Genomic DNA, 17380 nt, shown 5'->3' with positions numbered 1-17380 from the left:
GAACTCAGATTGACGACTTTTTTGTGCATAATGTGAGGGGGCCTGCACTGAATTAGAAAGTTTGATTGGCTGACATGTTGACTGACAGTTAGAGGATCTTTGCAATAACTTCAGATCAGAATTCATTAAAAATGTATATATATATTACATATTTCATATTTTTTTTATATGAAACAAAATCACCACACCAGTATCTATCAATCTATCTATCTAGCTAATTTCTGCCATTTTTAGGGGACAACTGTTCATATCATTCTCCCGTTTATGCATCTCATTAACTTTTGTTTTGCATGCATTACCCATTGTTGATGACACACCCTTGGTGCGGTTCAAAACTGGTTGGTTCACTAGATAGCACCAGTTCTGGACCGCACAAGATACCACTAGATAGCACCAAGGTTTAAAGAATTCGGAACGCCACTGGTTCAAGAATGCGTGCTCTGTGTAGGTCGATAAATGGCCTATGTGAAAACACCCTAAGTTAGTGCAAGATGTTTAGCACCTGCGACAAAACTGTGTAGAGCAAAACGTCTGCATTTCCAATTTCTTCGTCCCTGTGAGAGTTTAACAGGTGCGATTATTCAAAATCCCCATGTTATTTTCCTATAGAAAAAAATCTCAAGATACCGGATCTCCTTATTTGGGCAAAGATGGTAGCTTTTTTGTAGGTGAACTTCATAGGTCTATTAATGTCTGGCCACACCCCAGAGACACTGGCACGCATCACTAAACAATGCACACCTGGAACTCATTTGATTCTAATTATCACTGAATTGAGCATGAGGGCGTCCTGCCTTTATAAGCCTCCATAATGCCAGCTTGAAATCATCCTTTCCATTGTTGTTTAGTGATCCAACATGGCAGTACTGGCAAAAGTTGTCGCTGTGTGGTTTCTCATTGCTACTGTTAGTAATGGTGAGTGGTGTTAAGTATCTTTTGGCAGTTGTATTGTGTCTTTTAAATCCCACTTAAATCATGATTTCTTTTGCTCATCTGAGCAGTCTTCTGTCTTCCAAAGAGGGATGTTGTGGAGAAAGGTGCCCATGTGGTTGATGTTACAACACCAAATCCCAACAACCAGACCCAAACCGGAGATAATGGTGAGTATTTCTGTAGTGCTCCTATAGTCTTACAAGCTGGTTGTGTTGAACTCAAATGTCTAAACTTGAATGGAATCCCCAGGTGGTGCAAGTGAAGATGTTCAATCAGCCACTCCAGCACCTAATCCCCAGAATCAGACAGATGCTGCACAAACTGAAGTTACTGGTAAGGATAATGGCTTATTTTTGCCTTCATTTTATATTTGTTATACGTGACCATATACCAATCCCATCACCCAACTGAAATGCATTTATTTTGTGAAATACAAAGATGGAGCAAGTGAAGATGACGTGGTAACTGAAGGCCCAAATTCCCAAAACCAGACAACAGCTGCCCAAACTGGAAATGCTGGTAAGGACATTGGGTCATTTGAATATGATTTATGTACTTCACTATATACCATTCCATACACAGCCCCACTGACATAAATTTATTTTGTGAAATACAAAGATGGAGTAAGTGAAGATGACGTGGTAACTGAAGGCCCAAATTCCCAAAACCAGACAACAGCTGCCCAAACTGGAAATGCTGGTAAGGACATTGGGTCATTTGTGGCTTCATTTGAATATGATTTATGTACTTCACTATATACCATTCCATACACAGCCCCACTGACATAAATTTATTTTGTGAAATACAAAGATGGAGCAAGTGAAGATGACCTGGTAACTGAAGCCCCAAATTCCCAAAACCAGACTACGTCATATGCTGCAGGTGGAGTAACTGTTACTGGCAATCAAATCCTACGGGGGTAGTTGCTAACATAGCCTGAACAAACTTCTATTAGGGAAAACCATTGGGGTCACTTTAAATTATGCCACCACCTACATCATTCCCAAATTATACTATGGTCTAAAATGAGCCGGCTGTTTTTGTGTAGGGTCCCAGGATGGTCCAAGTGAAGATGCTGAGGTTACCATGCCGACACCAAATGTCCAAAACCAGACCACCTCAGACCACACTGTAGGAACTGGTAAGGCTCGCTGGCTGTTGAAGGGCAGTGTGTCCCTGTCCTGCTTACAACTGCAGTTGGGAATAATCTGTTTATGACTCGGTTTGGTTCTGAAACTAACTGGATCCTCCATGACTTTCTCCTTGTTTTCTCATGTGGTATCCCAAGATGGTGCAAGTGAGGATGCTTTTGTGTTAACTACTGTACTGAACCTGCATAATGAGACTACTGCTGCCCAAGATGGGACCACGGTTACTGGTATTTGCTGATTTGGCTTTTTGACATGTTTCTGTGAGATTTCAATTTTATTGATACATCTGGGATTTGAAACTTGACCAAGACATGATGCTCTACAGTACATTAGTATCTGATTTAGATTTGTGGAATTTCTCCCCATCCATCATGACAATCTCTAGCTTCTTTAGCGCTGGTCTTCTGAGACTTGTGGATTGTAGATGTGTGAATTCAGTTCATTAGCCCCACTAGTGCTCTGTACCACACAAGGAAGGAGTCCCTTTGGTTGACTGATTTTAGAGCAATGGTGCAGAAACTGGGCACTGTGGGCTGGCTTGGTTGTATGGTTCATATCTTAGCCCAGCAGGTCTCTTATATAATAATCAGTGCCAGTAGTGTCACAAACCTCTGGTGGTTATCAACCCCATGTTGGAGCGCAATAGCATTTGTAAACTTGCTCACCAATTATTATTTTAATACTTTATTATCCCTGTCTCCTACTGTGCTGCATACTCTGCTCCCTAACAAACTGCTCAGACTTAACCTCTGGCTGATGGAGCTCCCCCAGTCATCTTGTATTTGTCTCCTGTGAATTGTAGATGGCAGGCTATATAACAACTTGTGCAGTTTGTTAGCCCAACTACTGCTGTACAAGGAATGATTTTGGTTTGAACCTTTTTGGAGCTGAAATGGAACATTGTGGGCTGGCCTGGTTCATATTTCAGGCTGTAGCATTCTTAGATCAACCAATAGTCATAACAAATGTCTAGTTGACCAGTCCCAGATTGAAGCAATGGCATATGGTAAGGAGTTCTGAAATGTAAGTAAAATGTAACTTGTCTTTTTTTACCAATCCCTGTAGACTCCCATGATTCTGCCTAACCCATTCCTGATGTGACCATTCGGAATGCTATGCCTGATGGAACTACTCATCATTTTCATATTGAAAGCAATAAAGACCAGACTTTTTAATCCAATATTGTCTTTCCTGTTTGTTTTTGTTTTTTTTTGAAAGTGGGAGTTGTGATTGTCTTGTCTGATTTGGCGGTAAAGCTGAATAGAAGACCTCATTAACTTTCCTGTTACATTTACGTTTAATTTTGTAATGTGTTAGCCTAACTAAAAGGGAAGTTGGTCCAGTTAATTATACAATTGGTGGATATTGGGTCCGTGTAACGCTTATCAGTTAGATTTTCTAAACACAAACGGACATTTGGAAAAACAGAAATGGATTCAAATATCCAATTTCATTTTTTCCGCCTTGACAAATTAAATTGGATCTTGGAACTGTTTTTCTGTTTTTATTCAGAGGATCAGAAATTTAGAAAATGACAAAATTGCATCTGGGCTCCAATTATTCAGTACTGCAATGATATTCTCTCCCTCGTTCCACATAACTAGCCAACCAATCTTGGAAATGTGCCCTGGTTAGAGATGGTTTCTATGTAGCGGTAAAATAAATGAAAGCAGGCTGGGCTACCTGCCCACTAAGTTTCATGCAGCCTGGTCTTTCAGTGTGTTGAATTTGACACAATTACTGAAAGGGGGGAGGGGGCTGACTAGCTTAGAGTAGAGATCCTGGCCACAAAGTTATCGAAGTAAGGACTGAGTGGCTGCTCACTGTAGATTATAATTGACATTTTGGCAAACAGCCTTCATCCAGGCTGTAAGGCTGTTTGCCTTTAAACAGTTTTATATTTGTAGCCTATGGAAGTTCAACCACATAGGACACAAAGGAGTTAGGATTCTTTCTTTAAGTTTATTCACCAGTGTGTAGGTAGCAGCTAGTAACCAGAAATAGTCTCTGGCATTCAACCAAAATACGTTAGCATGAATTGGTAATGTTGATGATGAAGAAATCGGAAATGCAGATGTTTTGCTCTACACACTTTTGTCCTCTGCCTTCTAGTGGATACTGTGATCTTTGGTGCGTTTGGTAAGACGACCCAGAGCTAACTTGCAATAAAACTGGCCATAGGTAGTTAGCTTTAATTAACACCCGGATCTCCTTATATGGGCAAAGATGGCAGCTTTGGTTCCTTTAGAGGGAGTTAAGTTATTTAGAGACGGGTGACCGTCGCAGGAAGTGCATCATAACAAAGAGACGCCAGACCCTCTTGTATCAGCTGTACTCGGTGATACTGCAGACTCGTAAAATTAGTTAGAACATAAGGCAGAAAAAAGACAAGTTTCCTCATGCTGCTTCCTTATGTTGGAATGTGCAAAAAATTACAATCAAGCCTAGCCTACAGAAAACACTTAATTGATGTGATATAATGATAACTTGTTAAATGTATGCCTACAAAGGTTTATTAAACATCATAGTCATTTATTTCGTCAGTCATCATGTTCATGTTAATGAATAGGAAGGACACTTAAACCATAGCCATAAACCAAAATATCTGCCGTGAGTCCCTATGCGTGAGTCACGAGCTCCTCCCAGCTGACTCTGGCAGATCACATGGACAGTCAGTCGCGATCGGTTATTTAATAAATAAATGTGAATTATGAATAATAATAAAACGCTTCTACCTAATATGACTATTTTCTATATAAACTGTAAAAGAAAATATGTGTTTTCCTGCTGTATTCTCCATAAAGAGTAAAGTAAATGATGTACTTATTTCTGGAATTGACGTCACTTCCTGGACTCGTCTGAGGCTGGTCTGAGGTCTCTCAATGACTTAACCCCTACTGTTTTTATAGGCGAACTTCAGAGGTCTGTTGAACCATAGATATACATAATACAGGCTAGATGTCTCGTCCGCGCTGCTGGCCAATAGAGGTTGACGTCCGCACCTGGAGGCCAACTTGCCACAGTCAGCTCGCTCACTCATAGGCCTAACATTGTGTTTCAATGGTGCATACTTTTTAAACAACCATAACTTGCTCAATTTTCTACCGATTTTCAAACGGTTTGGTTTGTTATAAACGTCAGAGATGTAGTTATGACACTGCATACTTATAAATAATAATAAAAACTTCAACATGTTCAAGTATCCAGAGTATAGCTACGTTAATAATGTTTGCAAGAAACCAAACCGTTTGTAAATCCGTCAAGATTTCAGCGAGATAAGAGTATTTGTGTTTGTGCAGATCAATCACCTTACATCAGGTACCACAGAGCCCACCAGATAGCTTGCCTGTGACAAGATGGCCGACGGTGATGCCGTTAGAGACTCCGCCATAAGAGTGTTTTCACACTTGGTCCCTTTCAGCCTTCTAAACGAACTCAGATTGACGACTTTTTTGTGCATAATGTGAGGGGGCCTGCACTGAATTAGAAAGTTTGATTGGCTGACATGTTGACTGACAGTTAGAGGATCTTTGCAATAACTTCAGATCAGAATTCATTAAAAATGTATATATATTACATATTTCATATTTTTTATATATGAAACAAAATCACCACACCAGTATCTATCAATCTATCTATCTAGCTAATTTCTGCCATTTTTAGGGGACAACTGTTCATATCATTCTCCCGTTTATGCATCTCATTAACTTTTGTTTTGCATGCAATACCCATTGTTGATGACACACCCTTGGTGCGGTTCAAAACTGGTTGGTTCACTAGATAGCACCAGTTCTGGACCGCACAAGATACCACTAGATAGCACCAAGGTTTAAAGAATTCGGAACGCCACTGGTTCAAGAATGCGTGCTCTGTGTAGGTCGATAAATGGCCTATGTGAAAACACCCTAAGTTAGTGCAAGATGTTTAGCACCTGCGACAAAACTGTGTAGAGCAAAACGTCTGCATTTCCAATTTCTTCGTCCCTGTGAGAGTTTAACAGGTGCGATTATTCAAAATCCCCATGTTATTTTCCTATAGAAAAAAATCTCAAGATACCGGATCTCCTTATTTGGGCAAAGATGGTAGCTTTTTTGTAGGTGAACTTCATAGGTCTATTAATGTCTGGCCACACCCCAGAGACACTGGCACGCATCACTAAACAATGCACACCTGGAACTCATTTGATTCTAATTATCACTGAATTGAGCATGAGGGCGTCCTGCCTTTATAAGCCTCCATAATGCCAGCTTGAAATCATCCTTTCCATTGTTGTTTAGTGATCCAACATGGCAGTACTGGCAAAAGTTGTCGCTGTGTGGTTTCTCATTGCTACTGTTAGTAATGGTGAGTGGTGTTAAGTATCTTTTGGCAGTTGTATTGTGTCTTTTAAATCCCACTTAAATCATGATTTCTTTTGCTCATCTGAGCAGTCTTCTGTCTTCCAAAGAGGGATGTTGTGGAGAAAGGTGCCCATGTGGTTGATGTTACAACACCAAATCCCAACAACCAGACCCAAACCGGAGATAATGGTGAGTATTTCTGTAGTGCTCCTATAGTCTTACAAGCTGGTTGTGTTGAACTCAAATGTCTAAACTTGAATGGAATCCCCAGGTGGTGCAAGTGAAGATGTTCAATCAGCCACTCCAGCACCTAATCCCCAGAATCAGACAGATGCTGCACAAACTGAAGTTACTGGTAAGGATAATGGCTTATTTTTGCCTTCATTTTATATTTGTTATACGTGACCATATACCAATCCCATCACCCAACTGAAATGCATTTATTTTGTGAAATACAAAGATGGAGCAAGTGAAGATGACGTGGTAACTGAAGGCCCAAATTCCCAAAACCAGACAACAGCTGCCCAAACTGGAAATGCTGGTAAGGACATTGGGTCATTTGTGGCTTCATTTGAATATGATTTATGTACTTCACTATATACCATTCCATACATGTAAAGTGGCTTATATATGTGTTGATAAAAGGACTATCTGTGGGCTGAATGGGGTGTCATTGATGTATATGGATGGACTAATTGGTTATGGACGTTTATGATGTGGACTCTTGTTTGATTATACCCTAATTGGACTGCATACGGGGTTGTCTGTTCAGGTGATCCCTCTCTGTTTCAATGACTAATGGTGGACTGGCCGTCTCCGAAATTGATGCTTGCGGATAGGCTGTATCTCCCTTTAAATACAGGCCTGCAAAGAGAGAACGGGGGGAAGAACCGACGCAAGAACGCACCGAGGGCCGGGCGATCGGTAGACGCGGAAGTGGCTATGAGGACCGAAGATCACTGATACTACGCCCGCTAAGTATTTTTGAAAGGAACGTTGATTGTTCCCTTACCTGTGCTTTGAGTTGAACTGTCTTAGTGCTGTCTCGCGGTGTCCTGATTCCTGGTGTTGCTACCCTTGCAGCGGTGCTGAGGCGACAACGGAGTATTCCCCCCGACGAGGGGATCAGCTGATCGGATTAGACGTCGGGTGGCTCGGAGTCAACGTTCTCAAACTTCGTTGCTAAGTGGGGAATCCCCGCAGAACGGCTCGCGTTGATGACATCACAACCACGAAGGGTATCCCGGAATCTTCCTGCAACTTGAGCCCTGGGGGCGTGGCCTCGGCCGACTGGACTCGGACTACGTTATAGGGACTGTGTGAGTGGTTCAACCTATGGAACTTGTGTTTTCCAGAAATACTTTTGTACTGGTCGGAGGGAGGCCTGCCCGACCAGTACTGTCTTTTCCCTCCACTTAAAGACTGTTGGAAGGGGAGTGGCACCACCAGGGGTGGACAGCATATTACATCCCCTGCCATTGTCTGCTGCTCTCGCCTTACTGTGTGGCGGGTGACTTTTTCTGAGTGCATTTTGTGCCCTGGTGTGTTTGCCCATTGTGAGACATTTTGTAGTGAGATTTTGGTGTGTTATCTTGCGATGTGTGTGCTGCTATGGTAACAGGTTTCTTGGTGTGTGGGTATACATATGAAGCTGGTTAAACTCGTGAGCTGTCAGTCAGTGTGCTAGCGTGCTGTGTGTGCTCCTGCCCTTTAGTGGTGGTCTAGATCTCACTTCCCCCTATGCCGAACAGTGTTTTATGCTGCTTGTACTAATAAATATTGTTGTTATACTACTACTACTGCCTCTGTGTTGTCTGTGGCTCGGGAGGATTTGGTTATTGTGAAACCTAGCAAGTGCAATTGTGACATTTTTGGCGTAGTCGGCAGGATCCTCCCTTAGCACAGACAATGACAGACGAAGCGCCACAACCCAGTAATGCAGCTGGTGCAAGTAATGTGATCATGATGCCATGGTTCCTAGGGGGACCCTGGGTGCCAAAATTTGGGGATAGAGAAACAAGTATTGGCTTTCATGATTGGCATATGCAAATTGAAACTTTGATCCGAGCTCAGAACCTCACTCAGACCCAGCAGGTTGACTTTGTTTTAAGCACTCTCCAAGGCGACGCAAGGCGTGAAGTTCTACTACTCCCCACAGATGACCGTAACACCCCAGACAAGATTTTCAAGGCCCTGACGGACCTCTATGGAGAACAAGCCACGGTGGTGCAACTCAGGGCGAAGTTTTTTACCTGCAGACAGCAGGCCGGAGAAGAGGTGGGTGGATTTGTGTTGCGGTTGCGGGAGTGTCTTGCCAGGTGGCGTAAGAAAGAGCCGAGGGCTGAAGGAGAGCAGGGTGATGACGACGAGATGCTCCGCTCCCAACTGGTGGCAGGTCTACGACCGGGACCCATACAGCAGGAACTTCAGAAGCTGCTACGACGACAACCTAGTCTCACATTCATAGAGGTGAGCAAAGAAGCTAAAGCTGTTGAACACGAACAGGGCCACGACGTGGAGGAAGCCACTTCTAGGAAGACCTATGCGCCCACCAAAGCCTGCAATACTGGCCACCCTGCAGACGACTGGCCGGAAATCAAACAGACCCTGAAGGCTGAGGTGCTAGCTGAAGTCAAGGAAGAGATGCTCACCTTAAAGGACAGTATCTTGGGGGAGATACGGCAACAATTCCGGGAGAATCAACCCTCGGCCCAACAGCCTGAACAGCGAGGAATGTCCAGATGGGGGAATGACCAACGACGTCGGCGGGAGAGAAACCCAAAGTGGGATGACCAGGGGCGGCCCATCTGTCTGCGCTGCGGTCGGCCCGGACACATGCAGAGGGACTGCCCCGAGCGCCAGCCCCCACCCCAGGATTTTTGACCGCCTCGACCACCGTTGGGCAGGTGGCCGAGGATGAGGCTCCGACTGAACCCGCACTTAAGCCCGCACTAATTGGACACTGCCCAGAAGTCGAGGTAATAGTACAGGGCAGGGTTATTCCCTGTATCTTAGATACAGGATCACAAGTCACCTTATTCAGCCGCACGTTTTTCCGCCGTCATTTACGCCAAGAGAAGGTTCAGGGGGCAGATGGAATCTCTTGGCTGTCGTTGAAGGCCGCCAATGGACTTAAGTTGCCTTATGTGGGCTATGCGATACTGGACTTCCAGGTTGGGGGGGTGCACGTTCCTGCTAAGGGAGTCGTGGTAGTAGAAGATGACTGCCTACAATCTGACCATGCCATCCTTGGAATGAATGTTATCAGCCATTGCTGGCAGGAACTGTTCCAAGATGGGCACCCGGGCCTGGCGGCCTTCAAATCTGCAATTCCCAAAAGAGCCGGGGAAGCATGGGAAAAAGCCTTCCAGGTGTGTCGTCGGGTACAGGCGTCCAAGTCGTCAGCTGTCTTCGAGGGCACTGCACGCTTGCAGCGACATGGTTCCGTCTCATTGGCCCCCATGACCGAGACCTTGATATGGGCACGCGTCCCCCAAGCTGGGGGCACACCTGACTGCTGTGTCATGGTGGAGGACCTGGGTGGAGACCTGCAAGAGTGGCGAGTAGGTCGGGCTGTCGTCCACATGCGAGCTGGTAAGCTGCCTCTCCGGGTTTGCAACCCCCACCCCTACCCCGTGGAACTGCCTTCCCGGAAGCCCCTGGCCACTGTTGTGCAGATTGATCCAGCTGATGTGCAAGGCCAAAGATATCTGGTACTCCAATGCAGTGGGGAGCAGGAGGTGGAGGTGGATATTCGCTCCGTCACAGCTGGAAGAGCAGAAGAACATTTGGCATTGTCCCTGAAGGGCGAGGACTTGACCAAAGAGCAACAAAGGAAGCTGGAGTGCCTGCTCCGTAAATGGACCCACGTCTTCGCAGCCCATGAGGACGACTATGGGCGGACAAGTGCTGTTCTTCATTCCATCCCAACCGGCGATGCCCCTCCAGTGCGGGAGCGCTACAGACCAGTCCCCCCTAGCCTATATTCGGAGCTGCGCACGCTACTGACAGGGATGCTGAATAGTGGGGTTGTTACGGAGAGCTCCAGTCCGTGGGCAGCACCAGTAGTTCTGGTGAGGAAACGGGACGGCAAGTGGCGTTTTTGTGTTGACTATCGAAAACTCAATGCAGTCACTCATAAAGACGCCTTCCCCCTCCCACGCATTGAAGAGTCCCTCACCGGGATGAAGAAGGCGAGGTGGTATTCCACATTAGACCTGGCCAGTGGTTACTGGCAGGTGGAGGTCCACCCCAAGGACAAAGAGAAGACTGCTTTTACAACGCCCATGGGTCTCTACCAGTGGGAGCGTATGCCTTTCGGACTGTGTAACGCACCAGGTACGTTCCAGCGCTTGATGCAACGGTGTCTAGGGGAGCATGTAAATGATTTCTTACTGATCTATTTGGATGACATCATAATTTATTCAGAAGATTTTGACACCCACCTGCACCACCTCGACCAGGTTTTCGGAAGGCTGGGCCATCATGGCTTAAAACTCCACCCTCAAAAGTGCAAGCTGTTCCACCGAGAGGTTAGGTACTTGGGCCATGTAGTAAGCCAAGAGGGAGTGGCGGTTGACCCCGAGAAGACGACTGCAGTACAGCAGTGGCCCGTCCCTAAGACGGTGAAGGAGGTACGCTCCTTTCTAGGATTTGTGGGGTACTACCGTCGCTTCGTCTCAGGGTTTTCCAAAGTGGCGGGGCCTCTAAACAAGTTGTTACAAGGTACAGGGGGCAATAAGACCGCAAGCATAACGTGGACTCCTGCTTGCCAAGAAGCATTTGAAACCTTGAAAAGGACCCTCACTCAAGCCCCAGTCCTAGCCTATGCGGACTTCACAGCCCCTTTCCGCCTGTACACAGACGCCAGCTTCCAAGGCTTGGGTGCGGTCCTGGCACAAGTACAGGAAGGGAAAGAGCGCGTTATAGCCTATGCCAGCCGTAGCCTCCACCCCACAGAAAGGAATGACAAGAACTATAGTTCCTTCAAATTAGAGCTTTTGGCACTAAAATGGGCTATAACAGAAAAATTTAAAGACTACCTGTGGGGGGCGACCTTTACAGTCTATACAGACAACCGGCCTCTTACCCACCTTCAAACCGCAACCCTGGGGGCAACCGAACAGCGGTGGCAAGCACAGCTAGCCTGTTTTGACTTCCAGTTGTGCTATAGGCCAGGGTCCGTCAATCAAAATGCTGACGCATTGTCCCGGTTGCCAACGGAAGCCAACAGCCAATCGGTGGAAGTGGAGCTCCCCCAGAGCTTGCCCCATGGAATCAACACTGGAGTGACTGAGATTGAAGGCGGGGGGGGAGATTGGACTCGCATCCAGGAGCGGGACCCAGACCTGGGGAAGGTCCGGCAGTGGAAGCAAGAGGGGAAACGGGAACAGCAGATAGATCTGCGACTTCTCACGTCTGGGGGGCGACGTCTTATGAGGGAATGGGACCGTCTACGACTCCAGGATGGGATCCTCACCCGGCAAAGTAAAGACCCAGCCACCGGCCAACTACTGTCCCAAGTGGTAGTACCAGTCCAGGAGCGGCGTAAGGTATGGACCGCCTACCATCAGACTTTGGGCCATGCACGGGGGCAGAGGATGGTAGAGGCACTCCGGGGCCGCATCTTCTGGAATGGGCTGACTGGGGACTCCAAGCGCTGGGAAAGGGAGTGCCACCAGTGCGTGGTGGGGCGGGCGGGGAAAGAAGAGAGGGCCCCACTCCACTCAGTGGTGAGTCAATATCCCTTTCAGATTTTGGCCATGGACTATTTGTCTCTGGGGCGGGTGAACGATTCCCATCCCTGTGTTCTTGTCATCACTGATTTGTTTTCTCGGTATGCTTTAGCCGTACCGACCAGGGATCAGTCTGCCCTGACGACAGCGAAGGCCCTGTGGAAGAACGTGATCCAGGTGTTCGGTTGTCCCGAGCGGATACTGACAGATCAAGGCGGGGCCTTTGAATCCGAAGTGATGCGAGAGCTGTGCCAGTTGTACGGGTGTACCAAGAGCCGCACGACCCCCTACCACCCGCAAGGTAATGGGGCCTGTGAGCGGTTCAACAGGACCCTCCTGGGACTGTTAAACACCTTGGACCAGGAGGGTCAGGGGCGTTGGGCTGAGCGGCTGCCTTACCTCCTCCATGCCTACAATAACACCCCTCACAGTTCCACAGGACTGACCCCATTCTACGTCGTCTTCGGGAAACATGCCAGGTTGCCCCTTGATGTCGCCCTTGGAATCTCCCCACCAGAGGCCCCATGCTCCCGAAATGACTGGGTCCAACACCACCACCAGCAGCTGCTATGCGCCTACAAGAGAGTGCAGGAACATAGTCAGCGTCGACAGGAGTGGGACCAGAGGCGGTACAACCAGCGGGCTAAGGCTTGTCCTCTGTTGCCTGGGGAGAGGGTCCTCTGCAGAAACTTCAGACGGCGTGCTCAGGGAAAGTTGGGGCCTTTCTGGGTCCCAGAACCCTGGGTGGTGGTCTCCCAGCTTAACCCTGGGCAACCGGTGTATAAGCTGCGTCCAGAAGGCAAGGAGGGACCTATCAGAACCATCCACAGGAACAATATCCGTCCATGCCCGGCCAGTTGGACAACTCAAGACCCCGGGAGAGTCTCCCGAGGGGCCGACCGGGTGAGTGAGGTGGGGTTCTGGCCTATGCGTTTTGGTAGTGACCCAAGGCACCCAGGTGTCCCACAGGTTGAGATGGGGGAGGGTATGCCAGAGCCCAGACCCCCAAATGTAACTGATTGGGGGCTGGAATCAGGTACAGGGGATGTTGAAAGTGTGGACTCTGCTGTAGGACTAAGACGCTCCACTAGGAGTAACCTTGGGGTCCCCCCTGTGCGATTTGGGGAATAGCTGGTGGTCGGGACGACCACTGGTCAAGGGGGGAGGGAAATGTAAAGTGGCTTATATATGTGTTGATAAAAGGACTATCTGTGGGCTGAATGGGGTGTCATTGATGTATATGGATGGACTAATTGGTTATGGACGTTTATGATGTGGACTCTTGTTTGATTATACCATAATTGGACTGCATACGGGGTTGTCTGTTCAGGTGATCCCTCTCTGTTTCAATGACTAATGGTGGACTGGCCGTCTCCGAAATTGATGCTTGCGGATAGGCTGTATCTCCCTTTAAATACAGGCCTGCAAAGAGAGAACGGGGGGAAGAACCGACGCAAGAACGCACCGAGGGCCGGGCGATCGGTAGACGCGGAAGTGGCTATGAGGACCGAAGATCACTGATACTACGCCCGCTAAGTATTTTTGAAAGGAACGTTGATTGTTCCCTTACCTGTGCTTTGAGTTGAACTGTCTTAGTGCTGTCTCGCGGTGTCCTGATTCCTGGTGTTGCTACCCTTGCAGCGGTGCTGAGGCGACAACGGAGTATTCCCCCCGACGAGGGGATCAGCTGATCGGATTAGACGTCGGGTGGCTCGGAGTCAACGTTCTCAAACTTCGTTGCTAAGTGGGGAATCCCCGCAGAACGGCTCGCGTTGATGACATCACAACCACGAAGGGTATCCCGGAATCTTCCTGCAACTTGAGCCCTGGGGGCGTGGCCTCGGCCGACTGGACTCGGACTACGTTATAGGGACTGTGTGAGTGGTTCAACCTATGGAACTTGTGTTTTCCAGAAATACTTTTGTACTGGTCGGAGGGAGGCCTGCCCGACCAGTACTGTCTTTTCCCTCCACTTAAAGACTGTTGGAAGGGGAGTGGCACCACCAGGGGTGGACAGCATATTACATCCCCTGCCATTGTCTGCTGCTCTCGCCTTACTGTGTGGCGGGTGACTTTTTCTGAGTGCATTTTGTGCCCTGGTGTGTTTGCCCATTGTGAGACATTTTGTAGTGAGATTTTGGTGTGTTATCTTGCGATGTGTGTGCTGCTATGGTAACAGGTTTCTTGGTGTGTGGGTATACATATGAAGCTGGTTAAACTCGTGAGCTGTCAGTCAGTGTGCTAGCGTGCTGTGTGTGCTCCTGCCCTTTAGTGGTGGTCTAGATCTCACTTCCCCCTATGCCGAACAGTGTTTTATGCTGCTTGTACTAATAAATATTGTTGTTATACTACTACTACTGCCTCTGTGTTGTCTGTGGCTCGGGAGGATTTGGTTATTGTGAAACCTAGCAAGTGCAATTGTGACATACACAGCCCCACTGACATAAATTTATTTTGTGAAATACAAAGATGGAGCAAGTGAAGATGACCTGGTAACTGAAGCCCCAAATTCCCAAAACCAGACTACGTCATATGCTGCAGGTGGAGTAACTGTTACTGGCAATCAAATCCTACGGGGGTAGTTGCTAACATAGCCTGAACAAACTTCTATTAGGGAAAACCATTGGGGTCACTTTAAATTATGCCACCACCTACATCATTCCCAAATTATACTATGGTCTAAAATGAGCCGGCTGTTTTTGTGTAGGGTCCCAGGATGGTCCAAGTGAAGATGCTGAGGTTACCATGCCGACACCAAATGTCCAAAACCAGACCACCTCAGACCACACTGTAGGAACTGGTAAGGCTCGCTGGCTGTTGAAGGGCAGTGTGTCCCTGTCCTGCTTACAACTGCAGTTGGGAATAATCTGTTTATGACTCGGTTTGGTTCTGAAACTAACTGGATCCTCCATGACTTTCTCCTTGTTTTCTCATGTGGTATCCCAAGATGGTGCAAGTGAGGATGCTTTTGTGTTAACTACTGTACTGAACCTGCATAATGAGACTACTGCTGCCCAAGATGGGACCACGGTTACTGGTATTTGCTGATTTGGCTTTTTGACATGTTTCTGTGAGATTTCAATTTTATTGATACATCTGGGATTTGAAACTTGACCAAGACATGATGCTCTACAGTACATTAGTATCTGATTTAGATTTGTGGAATTTCTCCCCATCCATCATGACAATCTCTAGCTTCTTTAGCGCTGGTCTTCTGAGACTTGTGGATTGTAGATGTGTGAATTCAGTTCATTAGCCCCACTAGTGCTCTGTACCACACAAGGAAGGAGTCCCTTTGGTTGACTGATTTTAGAGCAATGGTGCAGAAACTGGGCACTGTGGGCTGGCTTGGTTGTATGGTTCATATCTTAGCCCAGCAGGTCTCTTATATAATAATCAGTGCCAGTAGTGTCACAAACCTCTGGTGGTTATCAACCCCATGTTGGAGCGCAATAGCATTTGTAAACTTGCTCACCAATTATTATTTTAATACTTTATTATCCCTGTCTCCTACTGTGCTGCATACTCTGCTCCCTAACAAACTGCTCAGACTTAACCTCTGGCTGATGGAGCTCCCCCAGTCATCTTGTATTTGTCTCCTGTGAATTGTAGATGGCAGGCTATATAACAACTTGTGCAGTTTGTTAGCCCAACTACTGCTGTACAAGGAATGATTTTGGTTTGAACCTTTTTGGAGCTGAAATGGAACATTGTGGGCTGGCCTGGTTCATATTTCAGGCTGTAGCATTCTTAGATCAACCAATAGTCATAACAAATGTCTAGTTGACCAGTCCCAGATTGAAGCAATGGCATATGGTAAGGAGTTCTGAAATGTAAGTAAAATGTAACTTGTCTTTTTTTACCAATCCCTGTAGACTCCCATGATTCTGCCTAACCCATTCCTGATGTGACCATTCGGAATGCTATGCCTGATGGAACTACTCATCATTTTCATATTGAAAGCAATAAAGACCAGACTTTTTAATCCAATATTGTCTTTCCTGTTTGTTTTTGTTTTTTTTTGAAAGTGGGAGTTGTGATTGTCTTGTCTGATTTGGCGGTAAAGCTGAATAGAAGACCTCATTAACTTTCCTGTTACATTTACGTTTAATTTTGTAATGTGTTAGCCTAACTAAAAGGGAAGTTGGTCCAGTTAATTATACAATTGGTGGATATTGGGTCCGTGTAACGCTTATCAGTTAGATTTTCTAAACACAAACGGACATTTGGAAAAACAGAAATGGATTCAAATATCCAATTTCATTTTTTCCGCCTTGACAAATTAAATTGGATCTTGGAACTGTTTTTCTGTTTTTATTCAGAGGATCAGAAATTTAGAAAATGACAAAATTGCATCTGGGCTCCAATTATTCAGTACTGCAATGATATTCTCTCCCTCGTTCCACATAACTAGCCAACCAATCTTGGAAATGTGCCCTGGTTAGAGATGGTTTCTATGTAGCGGTAAAATAAATGAAAGCAGGCTGGGCTACCTGCCCACTAAGTTTCATGCAGCCTGGTCTTTCAGTGTGTTGAATTTGACACAATTACTGAAAGGGGGGAGGGGGCTGACTAGCTTAGAGTAGAGATCCTGGCCACAAAGTTATCGAAGTAAGGACTGAGTGGCTGCTCACTGTAGATTATAATTGACATTTTGGCAAACAGCCTTCATCCAGGCTGTAAGGCTGTTTGCCTTTAAACAGTTTTATATTTGTAGCCTATGGAAGTTCAACCACATAGGACACAAAGGAGTTAGGATTCTTTCTTTAAGTTTATTCACCAGTGTGTAGGTAGCAGCTAGTAACCAGAAATAGTCTCTGGCATTCAACCAAAATACGTTAGCATGAATTGGTAATGTTGATGATGAAGAAATCGGAAATGCAGATGTTTTGCTCTACACACTTTTGTCCTCTGCCTTCTAGTGGATACTGTGATCTTTGGTGCGTTTGGTAAGACGACCCAGAGCTAACTTGCAATAAAACTGGCCATAGGTAGTTAGCTTTAATTAACACCCGGATCTCCTTATATGGGCAAAGATGGCAGCTTTGGTTCCTTTAGAGGGAGTTAAGTTATTTAGAGACGGGTGACCGTCGCAGGAAGTGCATCATAACAAAGAGACGCCAGACCCTCTTGTATCAGCTGTACTCGGTGATACTGCAGACTCGTAAAATTAGTTAGAACATAAGGCAGAAAAAAGACAAGTTTCCTCATGCTGCTTCCT

The 17380-nt window shown here is 46.3% G+C and overlaps 1 protein-coding gene and 1 long non-coding RNA gene across 27 annotated transcripts in view; both read left to right on the top strand.

Moving 5' to 3' along the window:
* Positions 1 to 753: 753 nt before the first annotated feature.
* Positions 754 to 17380, top strand: part of LOC121709859 (cell wall protein IFF6-like) — a 63529-nt gene continuing 46902 nt past the window's right edge. For 22 of the 26 annotated variants that reach the window (XM_042093522.1, XM_042093521.1, XM_042093520.1 and 19 more), the window contains exons 1-6: positions 754 to 915; positions 1002 to 1100; positions 1183 to 1266; positions 1372 to 1452; positions 1552 to 1632; positions 6885 to 6965. In XM_042093522.1, coding sequence (XP_041949456.1) covers positions 858 to 915; positions 1002 to 1100; positions 1183 to 1266; positions 1372 to 1452; positions 1552 to 1632; positions 6885 to 6965 — 484 coding nt within the window. In that variant the 5' untranslated portion in view covers positions 754 to 857. Of the gene's footprint in view, positions 916 to 1001; positions 1101 to 1182; positions 1267 to 1371; positions 1453 to 1551; positions 1633 to 6266; positions 6429 to 6514; positions 6614 to 6695; positions 6780 to 6884; positions 6966 to 17380 lie in introns of those variants that run through there. The other 4 variants (XM_042093526.1, XM_042093525.1, XM_042093527.1 and 1 more) reach the window with 4 other exon arrangements.
* On the top strand, positions 7582 to 14513 carry LOC121709917. Its single transcript, XR_006032062.1, has 2 exons — positions 7582 to 7743; positions 13580 to 14513. It is a non-coding gene; the product is annotated as an uncharacterized LOC121709917 (long non-coding RNA).

Source organism: Alosa sapidissima, chromosome 5 (assembly GCF_018492685.1).
Source record: "Alosa sapidissima isolate fAloSap1 chromosome 5, fAloSap1.pri, whole genome shotgun sequence".
Taxonomy (NCBI): Eukaryota; Metazoa; Chordata; class Actinopteri; order Clupeiformes; family Clupeidae; genus Alosa; species Alosa sapidissima.
This window is presented reverse-complemented; position numbering and strand designations above follow the sequence as displayed.